We start from the raw sequence: 20,412 nt of genomic DNA on the forward strand, positions 1-20,412 counted from the left end.
AGTGGTTAATGCTAACTCGATAACCATCTGTTAATAGCACTTGATTGAAACATATTTGGTCACAGTGTTACATGGATAGAAAACATTAAAATAAACTCTTTCACATGAATGTATTTTTAAATTCCCAGAGGAACTGGCAGATTATTTTCCGGATCTTTCTCGATGCTGAATGGCATCCAAACGGAAAGAATTCCGTGCGTGTATGTGTGTGTAGCGGCTTCTTCGATGGTCACCTTTCTTTTCTCCTGAAGGATCGGCTTCTCTGTGCTTCCTCACAGTTTCAAACAAACTGCTGCGTTTCAGGGCAGATCTCGATCCTTCGCCGTCCAGCACCCTCAGCAACGATGTTGTCTTGTCGATGTCCTCACGAAAAAATGCGTCTCACCACCAGAATATCGCTTAAGTATGCTTTTTGTGCGTGATTGAATCGAGAGAAGACGTGGTTTACGATGGCAATTTGGAAGGCAAACTAGAGGGGAATGAACTCTCTGAGCTCGGAACTTTCGGCGACTGAGCAATAATCGATTGCGGGCGCATACAATATTGGATACGGAAATATCCTACTGTTGGAGAAGAATAATCTTCAGAAGCTATCCTGTTAATTGCGATTGATTGAAAAATCACAAAACCAAATGTATTTGGTCACAGTGTTACATGGATAGAAAACATTCAAATAAACTCTTTCACATGAATGTATTTTTAAATTCCTAGAGGAACTGGCAGATTATTTTCCGGATCTTTCTCGATGCTGAATGGCATCCAAACGGAAAGAATTCCGCGCGTGTATGTGTGTGTGTGTAGCGACTGCTTCGAAATCTTCCCGGGGAACCGTTTGTGGCATCACTCTCCTCCTGATGGATTCCCTTCTGGCCTAAGGTGCACAAACAGGCTCTTGGTGACACCGTTCATCCGCGCTTTCATGATAAATGAAGAGCTTCACCACAACAGCGACAACATGCTCCAATCGCTGTTCAATTAGAACTGAGTGGATTTCCGAGCGGCGCTCGCTTATATACCGATTGGTGATTTCAATAGCCTGTTTTGAAAGCAAATTTAAGACTATTGAAACAATTTTTGGATCAGGAAGTAACAAGTATAGAACGCGTAGTCATTTTATCTTTCGAATGAAGTGTTTATCATACCATTTCGTTCAGTGGTTTAGGAGCTATTAACATTCAAAATCTCGGTCTCCGGCGTAACGCTTTCGTTTTCGAAACTTTGATTTTACACCCCGGTATAGAAATGAAAGACGTAGTCCTACGTCAAAAAATGACAAAACACTACAAACAACAAGGCACTGCGAACGTGCCCGAACGGTCTAGGGCTTTCTTTTTTATCTATCGAGAGACACCACTGCTCTTCTCGACGTTCAACTTCCGACCAACTTTATTTTTCAATCCTAGAATATATTTACATGTTTCTTTCTTCAAAATCTATTACCTCCTTAGAAAGCAATCAACAAAGCAAACTTGCCATGAACTCACTCCTATCGTAACCAGACCTAATCATAAAACTATATCTGTATCTCTCTATTTCAAAACGAACTATGAATCACACGATCCGCAAACAAGGATCGTGTAAGAGAGATTTATTTATTTAGGTTCGGGATCGACCCGAGCTTATCGTAAACTGGACCTCACACGGGTAGTGCAATAAAATGTGTATGTTTATTTGGGTTCGCCCCGACCTTATCTTTTAACCTGCACCTAAATGAACTATGAATCACACGATCTGCAATACGGATTGTGTGATACAGAAAGTTTATTTAGGCTCGAGCCTATTGATAATGTTAGGATTTTGATTTGGTCGTTGCAGTACCAACAATACAAAAGATATCTGAGTGCCAGTGTGTACAATAAAATTGCTATCTATTGTATTTCGGCTCCGGTGACGCTAATACGAAAGTATCCTTCATATATACAGTTATGGGATGCATTGTAAAATGCTCCCTCAATATCAAGAAAAGCTGTAAGTGAGATTTTTTTAGCATCAAAAGACTTCTCTATTTTTGAAATTCACGTGTGGAGCGCTGTTTCAGTTGATTTATTTTCTTGGTAGGCAAATTGAAATTTGTTCAATGGTCTCCTGTTCAAATATGATGATTTAATATGTAGATCAATGATCTTTTCCATCATTTTTAAGATGATAGATGTTAGACTAATTGGCCTATACGCTTTGGGAGTCGTCCTGTCACGTTTACCAGCCTCGGGAATAAATATAACCCGGACTTCTTGCCATTTACTAGGAATATGTAGCTTAGTACCTTTTATGTTTTCACACTTCACGATATACTTCAGAGTTTGAATATAGATTTAGAGAATAAATATACGTTAGCTTCCAGATCACTAATTGTTATACCCTAATTTATCATTTATCTTTCGATACATTTCATCGTTAATTCCATCAGAGACAAAGACCTCTGTATTGTCAGCTTGTATTGGCCTCCGAGAGCTGCGGTTAGCCGCAAGCAACTTGTTGACATGTGCTCACTTCTTCCTGAGCCACGATTGATCTTGGGAGACTTCAACTCTCACGGAACTGCCTGCTCAAATTCACTATCGCTAGATTGCAAGTGGAATGTAATCCAGGATCCCAACGGTAGTGATCACTTGTCAATCATAATTTCCATCACCATTGGGTCGAATTCTTCTGAATCTATAAACATGACATATGACCTCACAAGACACATTGACTGGAAAAAATATGCGGACGTGATTGCTCTAGCCATCAATTTCAGAGATGGTTTACCTCCATTGGAGAAGTATAACTTCCTTTCTTGTTTGATCTATGACAGCGCAGTTCGCGCTCAAAAGAAAACCCATCCCAGGTTCCACTATTCGTCGTAGGCCTCCCAATCTATGGTGGGATAGCCACTGTTCCAAGCTATATGTAGAAAAGTCGAATGCATTTAAAACTTTTCGGAAACGTGGAATCATTGAGAATTTTCAAACGTATTTAGCCCTTGAAAATCAATTTAAAAACTTGATAAAAGGGAAAAAACGTGCTTATTGGCGAAATTTCGTGGGAGGTTTGTCACGAGAAACGTCAATGAAAAAATTATGGAAAGTGGCTCGAAACATGAGAAATCGCTCTTCAACGAATGAAAGCGAAGAATATTCACATCGATGGATTTTTAATTTTGCACGGAAGGTTTGTTCTGATTCCGCTCCTGTGCAAAAAAATGTTCGAGATATACCACAAGATAGGTGCGATCTTGATTCCGAGTTTTCGATGGTAGAATTCTCTCTTGCTCTCCTTTCATGTAACAATTCGGCTCCAGGATCGGATCGAATTAAGTTCAACTTGTTGAAAAACCTCCCCGATGTGGCGAAACATCGCTTGTTGAATTTATTTAATATGTTTCTGGAGCATAATATTGTTCCAGATGATTGGAGACAAGTACGAGTTATAGCTATTCAAAAACCCGGAAATTGTTGGAGAAAATGATCTTGTTTCGCCTTGATCGATGGGTTGAAACGAATGGCCTACTCTCAGATACACAATATGGATTCCGCAGGGGCAAGGGGACGAATGATTGTCTTGCGTTGCTTTCTTCAGAAATTCAAATGGCTTACGCCGAAAAAAAAACAAATGGCTTCAGTATTATTGGACATAAAGGGGGCTTTTGATTCAGTTTCAATTGAGGTTTTGTCAGACAAATTACACTCTAGGGGTCTGCCGCCTCTATTGAATAATATGTTATATAACTTGCTTTGTGAGAAACATTTGAATTTTTCTCACGGGGATTCGGCAGTAAGTCTGACCTCCTACATGGGCCTCCCCCAGGGCTCATGTTTAGGCCCTCTTTTGTACAACTTCTATGTAAGCGACATTGACAATTGCCTTACACAAAATTGCAACCTAAGACAACTTGAAGATGATGGAGTGGTGTCTGTCGTAGGATCAAACGAATCCGACCTGCAAGAACCCTTACAAGATACATTGAACAATTTTTCAACCTGGGCCATTGGGCTAGGGATCGAATTCTACACGGAGAAAACAGAGATGGTCGTCTTTTCTAGGAAGCATAGACCAGCAAAACCAAAGCTTCAACTTTTGGGTAAACCGATCACTCATGCTATGTCATTCAAGTATCTTGGTTCTGGTTCGACTCCAAATGTACTTGGGGGGCTCATATTAGGTATCTAAGTAAAAAATGTCAACAAAGAATAAACTTTCTCCGTACAATTACCGGCACCTGGTGGGGAGCCCATCCCGAAGATCTTAAAATGTTGTATCGAACAACTATTCTCTCAGTGATCGAGTATGGCAGTTTCTATTTTCAATCAGCTGCCAAAACACACCTCATTAAACTCGAGCGAATTCAGTATCTTTGTCTCCGTATTGCGTTGGGATGTATGCCCTCAACGCATACCATGAGTCTCGAGGTTTTGGCAGGCGTGCTCCCACTAAAAGATCGCTTCGAAAAGCACTCGCCGTACTTCCTTGAGAGAATACGAGAAATTTTGAGTGCTTTATCCAGACGCTGTTATGTCATTACCTTTGTCTGGGTCCCTTCACATTGCCCCATTCCGGGCAATGAGAGGACTGACTCATTAGCAAAGGTAGGTGCAATTGAAGGCGATATTTATCAGCGTCAAATCGCTTTCAATGAATTTTATTCTTTAGTCCGCAAAAATACCATGCTAACTGGCAACGCAAGTGAAATGAAGATGAATTGGGCCGATGGTTTCACTCGATTATCCCTAAGGTTAGCCTCAAACCGTGGTTCAAAAGTCGGGACTTTATTCGTACCTTCTCCCGACTCATGTCCAATCACTGTTCGTTAGATGCACTATTCTTCCGCTTTAATCTTGAAAGCAACAATCTCTGCGTTTATGGTAACTTAGTAAACTCCTTTCGGGCCCGAGGAAGACAGCGCAATGTGCCGGTGAGAGATGTGTTGGCTCGGTTAGATCTTGATTACATGTCCCAAATATATGTTTCCCTTAAAGCTATCGATCATCGTGTGTGATTGTCCTTATACCCTTATCCCCTCCTTTTCTTCCTTCGTGAGCAATCGGTTCTCTTCTTACTAACAATAGAATAAGTTGAAATGTAAATACATAGTAGTTATATGATAGGTTTAAGAGTTGAGTGTGATGAGTGTGAGTGAGAGTGTGAGTGTGAACATTGTCAACATATCCTTAGGGGCTGTCCACATACCACGTGTACAGAAAAGCACGATTTTAGACTACCCCCTCCCCCTCCGTGGACAAGCGTGGACATTTTCATACCCCTGAGGAAATTTGCTGAATTGCGCATAAATTAAATTTTAATTCCATTTAAGTTTATTTTGTTTATTTTGTTTGCTTGGCTGTACCCTACAAAGCTTTGCTGTGGCACATTCAGGTTTTATAGCAGAGAAATGAATAGCAAAACAAAGCATATGTTTCATATGAGTTTAATTTTGAAATACTAGTAATACTTTGTTTTTCTATTATCTGCGAAGATATAAAGGCTATGTGGCTTGTCAACATGGAAACGCGCAATATGCAGTTCGAATATAAACCACACAATTCCAAAGATACATACAAAGATGGATTTCTAGTATATGAGTTGAGATCCCTACATTCAGACCCTCCGCCAGGTACACAACCATAGAAGCAACATAGAGCATGCTTTCCACGTGGGTACGCATTGAACAAGGACAGTGCTAGGAAACAGGGTAAATAAAGGAGATACAGGTAATCCGCCTATGCTGAAAGGAGTAGATAAAGTAAAGTTTCTAACCGTGTATAAAAATGGGAAACAATGTGAAATAAACCAGTTCTAGTCTAGAGCTCAAACTCTATCATTGTTTCATTGAACCTGAAGTCCTTAACTTATGTGATACTAGTAAGTAAGATTACGTTCGCAGCTTCAGAAGTGTGCTTATTCCATCTGGAAATCTTAAGGCTACCTGAGGTGTTTTTTTTTATCCCATTTATTTATTTAAGGCTCATTAACATTTGTAGCTGTAACAGAGCCGAATTTTAATCGTGTACATGTCACATGGTTATCATATATCTATAATTAGCACATTACACAGTTGCCATCGCCTGTATTCCTTCTATACCATTACATATGGTACATTCACACAGTAGCCCATTTAGGAGTAAGAGTATTCTTTCTGTTCTTCCATTATCCATTTGGATCACCGGACAGCGGAGACAGTTGATTGATCATTGTCGAGTTATTTATAGAACAGCAGCCCGATGTGTCTTGCAGAGCAGAGCAGTTGTATGGATGAATCGATCTTATTTCGACCGTGGATCGATCTCCATCGCTGATGATTGTTGCGTGGACGTAGCTATTCTGTAACAACACAAAGATGGTCAATGAGGGTCCTGAGTTTTGAACTCACGATCGATCGCTTACTAAGCGAACGCGCAACCAATGTAGCTACGGAGACCCTCTACCTGAAGTGTTGGCAGTAGCAACAACAATCCTTGAAGTGAATTGTATATTGTGTCAAAATATGAGCACCATCAGTGCCGGACTTTTCGAGTTTTTTGAGCGCACAAAAACTGACTGAAAAATTTTATATGCATAGATTTTTTTTATAAATTGAAAAGAATTTCAAGCAAAGAAGAAAAGTAGTAAACATATACTGATATCTATAGATCGTCACTTGACTTGTGTCAAGTGTTGTAGACAAATGACATTGCAACAGCAAATATTTTAGTTTCTATAGATTTTAAAAATATATTCCCAATAACAATTCAATCAACCTGATTATTTCGCTTCCATTTGGTTCACCTCCTGAAATATTCCGAATCAGCTACCTAATTCCATGTATATTTTTATTAGAATACTGGCTCAGTTGTTTTGAGCTTGACGACTAGTGGCGCATGGATAATCTCACGCAAATGTAAATATTGATTCCTAGAACATATATTACATCCTAAGACTAACTGTTCTCGAAATATAACAAAATGTATAGAAAATTATATTTGATGAAAACCCATTTTCGCATATCATGAAATCTCAAACATTTGGTATCGTTTATATTTATAGTTTTGGGCTCTGAGGGTCTATGCATACCCCGTAACTATAAAAGTTCAATCATAGGAAATAGCTTGGTCATTCACAATGTTTATTTTTATTTAATATTTTTATAATTCAGATTTCGCTGAAGAAATTCAATGATATGAGAAAAAAATATATGAACGTTTGACTGGGCACTCTTGATTGATAACTGATTGACTGGGTAACGTTTATTGATAAATACGGAGAGTTTTGAAATTCTTGAACATGTTTTATTTTATTTAATTTTGAATGTATAGGTATACATTCACCATTCACCATTCAAAAAAAAATCTCCCTGTCTACGTGGAATCTGTTCATACCCCCTCCCCCCTCACTGTGGACAAGCGTGGACATTTTTGTACCCCCTACCCCGCCTAAAGTTGTCCACGTGGTATATGGACGGCCCCTTATTTAATACTCAAGTTAATACTCAAAAGTTATTTTAAATACTTTTACAATAACTTATAAAAAATGTGAAATCGTTAGCTGCAAGAAAAGCTCGGTTATGGCAACTGTATGAAATGGTGGGTTGAAGTTACTATAACAAAAATTCATATTCAAATTCATCGCATTTGTTCTAATATGTATAAAAACCTATTTAATTATTTATGTAATAATCCCACTATAATAACTGGTATAAAGCCCAAAATACTACTCCTTCAAAATCGATTTTCGGGAAAATTCGAGAGAACCAATGATACATAATACATATCTGTTTTTCTGAAGGTGTTTCCAGAGCTAAAACGAAAACACTATTGATTCCATCCGACATTTGCACCCTAAATAATCCTACTGGAAATAGAAATATTTCTTCGATGACTTCAAAGTGCTGTAAACACTGCACAATGAAGAAAAAAAGAATCATAGCGGAATCAATAATCTATAATCAAACAACACATAAAATAACATCTGAAGAAATGTAATCCGCCTGCACAAAATCTCCGAAAAACGAGTGTCTATGGAAAAGACTTTTTTCTGAAGACTTCTGAAATGATTTAGCACAATTTAAAACTGTTTTAATTGAAGCTAATCGCGGTACTATTCAAAAAAAATATGTCGAAAGCATTCGAATAAAAAACAACCAATGGGTTTAGGCATACTTGTTTACTGAACTTTGGCTGCGAGATACTAGTTGATATATTGAAACGATAATTAAAACAAAGAAAACAATATTTTGAGTGCCTAAAATGCTCCAATTTAAAGAAAATATTTTCAGTGTGACTAATTCCATAAAACGTAGAATGATCATGCTTAATTCCAAATATAGGGCAGAAAGACTTATCGCTTGTTATTTCAACCATGCCATTGATCATATTGATAAGAGTTTCCCCTTGGTCGTGGTACAGAATATGTAATCCAATTCCAGATTCAAAACCTCCTTGTAAAAAAAAAAACAAATGTCGTAATAACAAGAACACGTAATAACACTGGAGCACCCCAATCTTTCTCGGTAGGACAAAGTGATTCTTAACCAATTAAGGACCACACGTTTTGGGACAAACTTGAACGCTTCATTTGTTCGGATTCCACGAATGAGATCGTTTCCTTCGATGTGGATTATACGAAGGCGAGCCATCGGTTGGCCTCATTAGATTCTTAGCAAACCAAGAATTTAATCTTCAAGTGTAGAAAACACGGGTTATTTTGTGATCCATCCGTAACAGACGGAACACGAAACACGAGAAATCTCGTGAGCGTTCCGCAATGTGTTAAAAAGCTGCTCTCCGGTGCTGAGCATACCTAACTCAGCTGTATCAAAGATAACGTCGCTAAATGGACGCTAAATTCGGGAAGTATTCGGGAACGAGAGTACTGTCCATCAGAAAAGGTGGCTCAAATATGACGTAGCTTAGAAGTTGAAAACGATGATCCTCCGCTACCAATGGAAGCTTGATCGCTCACCGTTTATGTAAGTTTCATTCAGAATACATATTTCAGCGAAGAAGTTCGATGATATGGAAAAATATTCGACATGACCATTCTATGGATAAATCAAAATGGGCGGAAAGAAAGTTTAAACACTCTTGAAAATGCAGAACAGATTTTATTTATTTTCGAAAACAGATCTGAATGTACTTTTAAAAAATATTTGTTTAACGCGTCCACGTGGACAGTATCTGTATCCCCACCCCCTCACCGTGGACAAGCGTGGACATTTTCGTACCCCCTACCCCCCTAAAAGTTGTCCACGTGGTATGTGGACGGCCCCTTATATCCCATCCTATTCCTGATAAAAATATGTCACCCTTCTAAACTCGAGTCTACCGCGAGTAATCGGTTTCTACCTTATTAACAATAGAATTAAGGAAAATTGTTCATATATATATAGATATAATTAATATGTTTAGTTAAGAATTCGGCTCCTTTAAACTTATGTATTTGAGCCTGTAAAAATAAACGAATTAATAAAAAAAAAATCGTTAATTCGTATAACGGATTTTGGGTTTGCTTATTTTATCGAGTGCATTAGGAATATCGATAAGTATGCGGTGCGCTACAGTATCATACTAGCTCTAAACTAGAGATGAAACAGATATCCGGTATCCGGCCTGTCCGGCCAATATTTGCTATGCATATGCCGATTATTAGGAAAAAAATGAATAATTTGTTATAAACAATTTAATAATTTATTTATTTAAAACATCAACAGGTTGACATAGAACCCTAATGAAACAGTCTACTCTAATTTAATTTAATCTAATTGGGATTGACGTTGCTTAAGACGATTTTTATCGTATATCTAGATAAATGGAAGTCTATGTGTTCAAACTGACGGTTAAGTATTCGAGCCATGCTTGCAACGGGCTCATGATAGGCGTAATTAGTGCGTGCAGCTGGTAGTCGGAGAAAGGTGTGATTTCGCAAATTTCTCCTGCTAACGTTGAAGTTAACATGACTCAGCAGTTCAGAACAGTCGATGTTGGCTTGGATGAGATCGTATACGAACATAGCTTTAGCCGTATCCCGTCGTTCGCAAAGTCGATCCAACCCCTGAAGCTTACATCGATCTTCATACGTTGGGAGGTTTTGAGGGTAATTCCAAGGAAGACGACGTAATCCATAGCGGACAAATTTACGTTGGACGGATTCAACTCTCAATATGCTGTTCTGGTAGTATGAAGCCCACACAACCGAAGAATACTTCAGAATCGAGCGAACAAGCGCACAGTATAGCAATTTAAGGCAATGTATGTCGGTGAAGTATTTGGTTGTGCGAAATAGGAATCCAAGAGCTTTAAAAGTTTTTGAAACTGTGTATGCTACATGTTCGCTGAAGGTGAGCTTAGAGTCCAAAAGGATACCTAAGTCTTTTATGCTTGTGACTCTTTTGAGTGTCGATCCGAAAAGCTCGTAATTGAAGTATGTCGTAGTGTGTTTGCGAGAAAAAGAGATGACTGAGCATTTTGATGGGTTCAGTGACATATAATTTGCTTCACACCAACTGGCAAAAATTCCTAATTGCCGTTGAAGAAATGTTGCATCACTATGCTTTTTTACACACACGAAGAGTTTGAAGTCGTCGGCATATGAGAGCTTCATACATTCAAGTATTGAATCAACATCGTTCAGATACAACACGAATATCAAGGGTCCAAGATGACTTCCTTGTGGAACATCTGATGTGACGTCATAAAATAATATTTTTTTCAAAATTGAAATAATTTTAACTCATAACATTGAATAATTAACACTACTACTTTTATTATTAATTTTTAACCGACCGATTACGCTTCACTTCGTACACCAGGCCAGTTTCAGAGAACAGTCTTTCTTTGTAAACACTATTGTAAGGGGTTGAAATATAAACTCTAGCAAGCATACTGCTTAGAGTTTAATGACTACCAAACGTAAGGAAAGTGATTGCGATTGATTCGAAATGTTTTCGCTTAACAGTCGATTTCGTTAGCAATGGGTTTTTTTCGCGACGGTGACCATCATAATAATTTGCCACTTCGATGAAACTGTCTCATAACGTGTCGTGAAAACATACAGTTTCTCCCAGTTTCGTCTTCGCAAATATAGAGCCGAAAATCCGGTTATCCGGCCTCGAAGCTTGTCAGATATCCGGTATCCGGCCAAACTACTATCCGTTTCATTACAACTCTAAACATCTCAGTCAGAAGAGGGACAGTGATATCCTTGCTTTTTTGTAACAGCACCGGATGAATCCCATCTGGTCCTGGAGATTTAAAGGGCTTCAAAGAATCCACTGCAGACTAAATCTGACTTCATAAAGGCCGCCCTCGCCATTTCATTAGCTCTATTCTCGTCTATGATTGGACAAGATTGAGCTGTATTGAAGACCTGTGCGTATCCGGAAATCAATTGGAGTCTGAGAAGTGTGTTTCCATCGTGATACTAAGTGTTTCCTGGGAGTTGATGCTATATTGTCCGTTTCGTTTTTTTCAGACTACCAAGTCCGTTGGTGTGATCCTTAGTAAGGGCTTTATGAAGTTTTGCTACAACAGGTAAATTTTCTACCTGTTCACAGGTGAACTTCCAATCCCTTCTCTTAGATTTACGGATTTCTTCGTTATACAGGGAAACTTCGATATAACGTACCCTCGTTATAACGTACCCTCGATATAACGTCACTCGATATAACGTACATTTTACCTCGATATAACGTACACATTTCCAAAGTGTAAAGGAAAAAAAAAATTCAATATTTTTTTCCTGATAGAACAATGAACTATCTGTATTGTGATGCTAAAACAAGTTTTGTACCTTCAATCAATCCAGAAATACAGCTGGTTTTGTGATTCCGGATTCTAAATGCTTTAATCAACAGTACGAAGGGAAACATCATGAGAAAGGCTGGCTTCGTCTTCTGATTGAAGTTATTCATTAACTTCACTAAACAGCAACACAATAATGTATTATAGACTACGTTTGTGAGTACTTTATTATGCTTCAATATAACGTACAATTCGATACAACGTACAATTTTGAAAGTGAAATGTACGTTATATCGAAGTTTACCTGTATTCTGTTTTTGTAATCTGTCCAATCAAAGGTTACTTTTGATTTGTTCAAGAGTTTTCTAAGCCTTTCAAGTTTTTTGTTCCACCAAGATGCATCTTTACTTGAAGTTTTTTGCTTTAGTGGACAGTTTCCTTCAATCTTGAATTTAATATTGGTTTCAAATTCTGATGAAACTATTTCAAGCTGTTCAGTGGAAGAAATACTTTCCACCGATATCTTTTTTTCCCCTGAAGTTTGGAATGATAACTATCCCAATTTGTTTTTCTATGATCTCTGAATTGTTCGATCAAGAGATCACCAAAATTATAGTTAAACATTATATGTTTATGATCAGATAGATTTTCTTCATTTGCCACATACCAATTTCTGACACTGCAGAGTGTTAGATCAAGAACTTCTTGTCTAATGGAGTTAACAAATGTTGGGTCGTTTCCTTGGTAACAAATGTTAATATTATTTAACATTAAATATTTAAGCAAACATTCACCTCTAACATTGATGTCGTTACTGCCCAGGACCGTTTGGTGGGCATTGGCGTCACATCCTATGATGAATTGTTTATTTAATTTACAGCCTTGTATCAGCGCAGCAACTTCTAATGAAGGAACTTCAACGTTGTTTTCTGGGAAATAGGCCGAAGCGACGATAATAACGGTTTTCCCTGGGGTCGTTGAAACCTCCAATTGTATTGCCACGATGTCACGGTTGATGAATTCTGTAATCGGTACATACCTAATGTTATCCCGTATAAGAATTACTGCTGTTTCGATGTTTCGATCTTACTATCGCTCTTTGTATCTGAAATAAAAGTCCGTAGTAAGTCCGAGCACAAAGCCATTCGACTATGGGGGATTTCTTTTCACAGTGAAACGCATATTTGTAAAGCGCATTCTAATATAATGATCTTTTTCAGACGATACCCCAGGCAATGGTAATGCTTCTACGGCGGATGATCCATCCAATAGATGTAATCTAAACGATGATGAGGATAATGAAGATTACAACCATCCATCTGGAGTGAAACGTGAACTTGAAGGGGAATGCAGTAATTCCGATAGGCCTAGCAAAAGGAAAAAATCCAGAAGAGAATTCGTTAAGAAAAATGCGAAGTTCATGGACGGCGTCCCTGGCGTAACAGTTGTTTCGGATCTGTCACGTCTCGGTCAATTACAACAACTTGCCCAAGATATGTGCGGCTGGGAATCTGCAGGATTTCCAGGTAGCCAGCCCGTGTCCATGGACAACACGAATCTTAGTTTATTGCAGGAAAAGCCATATAGAGTATCATGGAAAGCGGATGGCACACGTTACATGATGCTGATTGTGAAAAAGGATGAAGTCTATTTCTTGGATCGTGATAACTCATGTTTTGCTGTCTCAGGCATCAGTTTCCCGCACTACACAAATCTCCATAATCATATAACTAACACTTTACTAGATGGGGTAATGTATTCTGAAATTCGAATTGATTTTATTATTTTTAAAATTCTTTCGCAATTTAGAAGAATATTTAAAAATGATTAGATTTATTCAATTTGACTGAGCAGCGCTTACCCAATCCAATAAGTTACTCTTGCATTCACAGGAAATGGTCATCGATAAAGTGGGAGGTGTTAACAGGCCACGGTATTTGGCGTACGATATAATTCGATACGATAACCAGGATGTGAGTCAAAAACCGTTCTATCCTAACCGTCTTACGTATATCGAACAACGAATTATAGGTAATATGGAAGAGAAAAAAAAACTTAACACTAGATTAACGGATGATGATTATATACCTATTTTTACTGAAGTGAGCCAATATGGTTCACACAAGGAAATTGAAGTTTTTGCAAAGAAAGTAGTTCCAAATCCATTAAATGAAATGTTTATTATCAAGAAAATCATGGAAAACATTTTATACATATGAACTCTGTTTTCGAAACAGATTTTTAATGAGTCAAATTGGCTCGGTCCGTAAATCTATTGTTGAAGATATTCGAGTACTGATCAAATTTTGTTTAGCACCCCGAACAGAAGCGATGAAACGCGGTTTAATTGACCAGTCTCGTCAGCCATTTAGCATAAGAAATAAGGAGTTCTGGGACATAACCCAAGCAAAGGCGTTGCTCGGACCAAAATTCGCTAAGGCTCTTTCCCATGATCCAGATGGATTGATATTCCAACCTGCGAAAGAGCCATATGTTGCCGGGGCGTGTCCAGCAGTGCTCAAATGGAAGCCTCCCTCTTTGAATTCTGTGGATTTTAAACTTAGAATAGTTGTAGAAACTGGCGAAGGGTAAGAGATAACTGGCACATTTAAGTTTCAAAAATAATACACAGATCGTTTTGCAGGGTTTTACCTAAAAAAATCGGTTGTTTGTACGTAGGTGGATTCGAACGTCCATTTTCAAATATTAAGCTCAACAAAGAACTAAGGGAGCTGGATAACAAAATTATTGAATGTAAATTTGAAAACAACGCATGGGTGTTCATGCGGGAAAGAACAGATAAATCCTTTCCCAACAGCTATAACACAGCAAGAAGTAAGTTTTCCTTTTTAACAACATATGTATGATAATTATTATGATATACAATTTCAGGCGTTTGTCAAAGTATTCAATACCCCGTAACAACGGATATCTTGTTGAATTACATTGAGAGAAAGAGATACAAGCCTCCCCCGCAGGTTACGTCTCGACGTAACGACTTGACGCAATAATATTCGATAACTTTATCCAAAATAAAAACTTATAAATCATAATTCTATTGCTTAAATTTTATTTACTATGCCACATCGAGATGAAGAATAGAAAGTGCGATGATTCACAGGTTTTGGTTGTGTTAAACTTTGATTGTATTAGTAGCCAACAAGATAGGAAGCTCACATACCAGGCATACCAGGCGGTTACTTAGATGGTTCAAAATCAAATGTATCAACGAATAACATTGAAAGAGGATAAACAAAAACTAATTACATATTTTCCAAAAAATATTTTTCGCATTATAAAAAAAACATCACGAAGTTTATCTCTTGTCAGCAATTGTAATGACTTTTTCACAATTAGGGTGCTGAACACTTCATTCGTCTAAAACTAAGACGCAAGGGGAAAACTTTTCATCTCAATCTAGGTCACACGGAATCAATTAAATTTATGCATTGCATTTTACATGAAAAAAAACTTTTAACATTTTTTCCCATGTACTGTCAAATGTTTCTCCGTCAAAGGAACAAAAGATTCTGTGACTCTGATTTTGTTAATTTAGATTTCTGGTCGACGTTGCGAGGAGTAAAATTGAATTGAAATTAAGTTCAGAAAACTGAATACTGAACTTTCAGATTTTGCAAAAATGTCAGTTGGGTCCTTATGATTTTGAACGTTAGCATTCATTTAAGAAAAAAAAAACTAGTTCGTTCATTTCATCTGCTTATGGGCCCTATTATAGAAATCGAGGTGATAAGAATTTTGCTCGTTAGCTCTGTTTTACTATTATAGAATTCGAGCAATTCGATAGCACTGAGCGAGTGATAGCTATCGATGCAAGTGTCAGAATTTTTCGAGTTGTTTGGATCGCTTGTTGCATATCTTCAGAGGATTATTTTGTTTTGGTTTGCGTCCCTGATATTTCCCTTTGGGAAACATTTCAGACACGCATAGATATATGCAATTTTCAACACATGTTCGTTTGTTTTGATCAGTAATTGTTTTACGGTGCTGCCAGAATAGGCTATACAGGGTAAGTGTACAATCCAGCATTATTTATATAAATCATGTTACAATTTATAATGCAGAACCTTCTTCCAGCGTATATTTCAGTGGTTGAAAACGAATGGACAGACAAATCACCAGCAGTTTGAACGACTCGTTGAACCAATAAAAGCGAATGTAAACATTGCTCGAAGTTTTTGTGGAGGCAGTTCAAATAGAATGGGAGAAGTGGGAGAAATTCAGTGAGGAGCTTAATGCACTGAGACCATCAATGCGTGTTGGTTCAGAATGGCAGAAAGTAAGTGTTTCTTCTACGGTACATATAACTTCATAAGTAAATTTTATCATATTCTTTGAATTACTATCAACCGAATTTCCTACCTAATAAAATGATTATTCCTGCTAGCGTACATTATTACGAGTTACACTATCACACCGAGTAAAATCTGGAATTATAGAAATCGAGGAAAACAGCTAGATTCGTTACTCTGCTCGAATGTCAGTGCTGGTGCTGAAATATTTTGAAACGAGTTTGAAATGTTTCACAAAGCACTATAGAAAGGATGCCAAATCTTTTTTTGAGACATCTGTTATGAAAATTATAAATATCTATATTTCCAAAAGTGCTAATATGGTTATGTTTTGGCGAAAACTGATATTCCCTCAACGAATGAAGCTTAGTAAGCATAATGCATACATGGATGTGTAATAAAAACGACATCATGGAACAATTTGTTTTACAAAAAATACAGTTATTAGAAAATGAACTTTTTCATGTATTCTCACAACTGCAATCTATGGAATTCCATAAGAGGTCACGCATGAATTCCACTTTTTAGCAAAACTATTTTTTTTGCATGTAATTCTCTTTTAGCGTCGATTTTGTGTTGTAGCGGCGTCAATAGCTTTATTGTATTGGGCCACCACCTGTGGCCCTAAATTCTTATTGTGTGCTAGTGTTTCCTTTACCCTTCACATCATGTCAATCCAAATCTGTAATTTAAAAAAAATCATTGTTTTGCAAGACATTTCAGCTTTAGCATATGGTATAGAAAGTTTGGTATAGTATAGCAATAAAAAAGAAAATTTCTGACAGAAGTAACTCGTAATAATGTACGCTAGCAGGAATAATATTTTTTTAGGTAGGAAATTCGGTTGATAGTAATTCAAAGAATATGATAAAATTTACTTATGAAGTTATATGTACCGTAGAAGAAACACTTACTTTCTGCCATTCTGAACCAACACGCATTGATGGTCTCAGTGCATTAAGCTCCTCACTGAATTTCTCCCACTTCTTCCATTCTATTTGAACTGCCTCCACAAAAACCTCGAGCAATGTTTACATTCGCTTTTATTGGTTCAACGAGTCGTTCAAACTGCTGGTGATTTGTCTGTCCATTCGTTTTCAACCACTGAAATATACGCTGGAAGAAGGTTCTGCATTATAAAATGTAACATGATTTATATAAATAATGCTGGATTGTACACTTACCATGTATAGCCTATTCTGGCAGCACCGTAAAACAAATACTGATCAAAACAAACGAACATGTGTTGAAAATTGCATATATCTAAGCGTTTCTGAAATGTTTCCCAAAGGGAAATATCAGGGACGCAAACCAAAACAAAATAATCCTCTGAAGATATGCAACAAGCGAACCAAACAACTCGAAAAATTCTGACACTTGCATCGATAGCTATCACTCGCTCGGTGCTATCGAATTGCTCGATTTCTTTAATAGTAAAACAGAGCTAACGAGCAAAATTCTTATCACCTCGATTTCTATAATAGGGCCCAGTGATTGTATCGAATCCTTGATTCGATTTCTATAATAGGGCCCGTTATTTGCATGGATGAAAAATCTTGCACGAGAATTGTGTCTGAAAATAATCTGAATAATGACTCGTTTTGGTAGAAGTACTGAAATTGTATAGTAAATTAGAAGATCAATCAATGAGCAGTTCTGCGATTGGACCCATGAACGTGCGCTTAGTAAGAACGTGGATGTGATAACGAGAAATAAATTTTGGGCGCATTTGCGCAAGCATTTGAATATTATAGCAAGACAGGAAAAATACTACGAAACAGCTGATGCCAATTTCGTTTTTTGCCTGATGGCCAGCGATTCCCCACTGTACATTGCGTGGTTCATATCTTGAACATACAAGGTTTTTTAGTTGCTTCACATTTGAATAACATACAAATAAATGTTATCGGCGCGGAACAGAGAGAGAATTTAGGTTACTGCTATGAAACGAAATAACAAAAATAGCAGTTTTAGACTAGTTCTCGCAGCACGAGCGTTTTTTTTCTCTTTTATATCTCAGAGCCTCAATCTCTTAACTTATATTACTAGATATTATCGATCTTATATGTTTATTACATTATCTTGTGAATAAATTAATCAAATCTATTTTTTTTTCCAAAATATATATTTTTATAAGGGCTCATATGGCGTTAGCCTCACGGGGCCGGGAGTTCATCAAATCTATTTATCTCATAATATCTTATCATATCGTTATTACATCCACCCTTAGACATTCTAAAATATCACTCATAATGAAGCAGAATGCACATATTTCCAAGCATCGTGTTCATGGATTATTTTTCGCTCGATTGTTAGTTTTCGTAAATGATGATTGACGTTGTACGCAGCAGCCATCCAAAGATTTTCTGGTGTGTTTTTGTATATCACCTTGACAATGTCCATTTCTTTAAATTCAACATTTGGGTTACTTTGCAGAACCGCTAAAATTTGAGCCTCTCGTTCATTACGATGATTTATGTAGTGATTTATGCGATCAATTGGATCCTAAAAGAATAAATTAATAAAAAATAAATATAATTTTTTTAGTGGATATATAGGAAACATACGGTTATAACGTTGCCGTGGCCAGGATAGATAACGGTTGGTTTTGTATTTTTGATTATACATAGACTTTTTATGTACTCATAAAGGTCTTCAAAGACAGTTGTTCCTTCTCCCAGAATGCAATCTCCACTGAACAATGAGTTATCCTCATGCAACAAGAGAACGATATGATCCGTTGTGTGACCCGGTGTGTGAAGTACCTCCAATGTAGCTCCATCGATTTCAAATTTCTGCCCATTTTTCAGCTCACAGCAGACCGTGTTTTCAAGTGTTGGTTCTGGCGCATCTGTTCGTCGGAATTTCCATACCCTGCATGATTCTTTAAGATTTTTGGAGAAAAGTCTTCGATTTAGATCAATATCCATGTGATAAATTTTCGAGACAATGGAGAAATAATTTACTAATACAAATGTTGGTATTTTCATGGGGATGAATTTTCAACATTTGTTGAAGTAAAATTAGTAATTGCACTTTTTACATTCATTTCATTATTATATATCGAAATGGAGGCAATTAATTTGTAACCGCAAAAAGTATCGTTTGGACATACCGTTGTTGTCAATAGCATTGAGTACATCATCCACTCCTCCAATATGATCATGGTGCCAGTGCGAGACAATAATGTCACCGATTATGACTTTCTCATCTAAGATAACTTGTTTTAAGTGGCTTATGTAATCTGGTACGTCTGGATCCCCTGCGTCCAGCAATATTCGTCTGAAACATGTAAACAATTATAATCGATTGAGTTATAGGATTCTTAGTTTACCGTGTTCCCGAGCCAATTAGGTAGGTATTTGTTCCTTGCAAGGTCATTGGACTTGGATTAAAGCCAAGAATTCGGATTAATCTCGTCGATAATCTGGTGACTGGCGGAATAGTGGCCATCGTTTCAACGCTATGAATACTGATTATGTCTCAGCTGATCATTGCCAAAGCAAAAGTGACACGACACAACACAAATGAATTGAAAGATAACAACTTTAGAACAGAGAAGAGCAGTGGAACTCGAGAGAAAAAAGTGCCAACCAGGGTACGTTTATCAGCCGGGTGCTATGATTGATGCTAGGATCGTTAGCAAAATCTCAAGCAGAACTGTCAGTGGGATACCCAATTCATATGAAAACAAAGGGAAAATGTCAGTGGGATACCCAATATGTTGGCTCCTGTCAGTTCAATGGGGGTTCTCTAAAGACGTCACCCGGCTGACGTTTATGATAAGGTAATCTGCAAGGGATTGCTAAGATGGCCGCCTTTCAGTAGCCAGCATAGAAATCATAACCTAAAATTCAAAATGAAGTGCTCCGCGCGATTCTTCGGCTGTGATTTGAATTGCAAATCGTCAAGAAAGCTTCCGGATGGGTATCCAAACATCGCTTGCCAAAAAAAAAACTATCCAACGTAATCAAATATTAACATATATGACTCCAAACATTAAACAATACGTGAGCCCCCTAAGCGCGAGCCCTGTTTTATGCTGCCTACGCTCAATTTGCATTGGATGGGATAGGGTTGCCAGAGCCCCGGTAATCTGTACTCGATGTGTGTCCAACAGGGATGCCAGGTGATTTTTTAAAATGCCTTCACATTAGAGATGGGCAAAACAGGTTTTAATCTAAGTGGTGCGGACTCAATCCACTTCATTTTCAAGCAAATTCATGCATGTTTTCAAGCGATTTCTTGCAATAAATTCTTAGACCACCAGAGATGCCAGATTTACAAATATGTTTGTAAATTTACAGACATGTCTGTAAAACACTTTTTGTTTTTGTTGTAGACTTTTTGGATATAACAATATTTCACAGGTTTTTGAAAAATAAAAGGGCTCTATTCATCACATCAAAAAT

General features: G+C 37.4%; 2 protein-coding genes across 2 annotated transcripts in view; one reads left to right on the forward strand and one right to left on the reverse strand.

Moving 5' to 3' along the window:
* Positions 1–14,743, forward strand: part of LOC129770165 (mRNA-capping enzyme) — a 56,162-nt gene extending 41,419 nt beyond the window's left edge. The window contains exons 3-7 of the mRNA XM_055772828.1: positions 12,911–13,440; positions 13,583–13,721; positions 14,005–14,278; positions 14,335–14,525; positions 14,583–14,743. Coding sequence (XP_055628803.1) covers positions 12,911–13,440; positions 13,583–13,721; positions 14,005–14,278; positions 14,335–14,525; positions 14,583–14,701 — 1,253 coding nt within the window. The 3' untranslated portion in view covers positions 14,702–14,743. The remainder of the gene's footprint in view (positions 1–12,910; positions 13,441–13,582; positions 13,722–14,004; positions 14,279–14,334; positions 14,526–14,582) is intronic.
* Positions 14,744–17,696: 2,953 nt separating this feature from the next.
* On the reverse strand, positions 17,697–19,662 carry LOC129770173 (beta-lactamase-like protein 2 homolog). The gene is made up of 4 exons (XM_055772838.1): positions 19,335–19,662; positions 19,116–19,282; positions 18,568–18,884; positions 17,697–18,505 (listed from the first exon to the last, which is right to left on the reverse strand). Exons 1-4 carry the CDS (start codon positions 19,451–19,453, stop codon positions 18,248–18,250), a joined length of 861 nt encoding a protein of 286 aa, XP_055628813.1. The 5' UTR covers positions 19,454–19,662; the 3' UTR covers positions 17,697–18,247.
* Between the last annotated feature and the right edge of the window lie 750 nt (positions 19,663–20,412).

Source organism: Toxorhynchites rutilus, chromosome 1 (genome assembly GCF_029784135.1).
Source record: "Toxorhynchites rutilus septentrionalis strain SRP chromosome 1, ASM2978413v1, whole genome shotgun sequence".
In the NCBI taxonomy this organism is placed as follows: domain Eukaryota; kingdom Metazoa; phylum Arthropoda; class Insecta; order Diptera; family Culicidae; genus Toxorhynchites; species Toxorhynchites rutilus.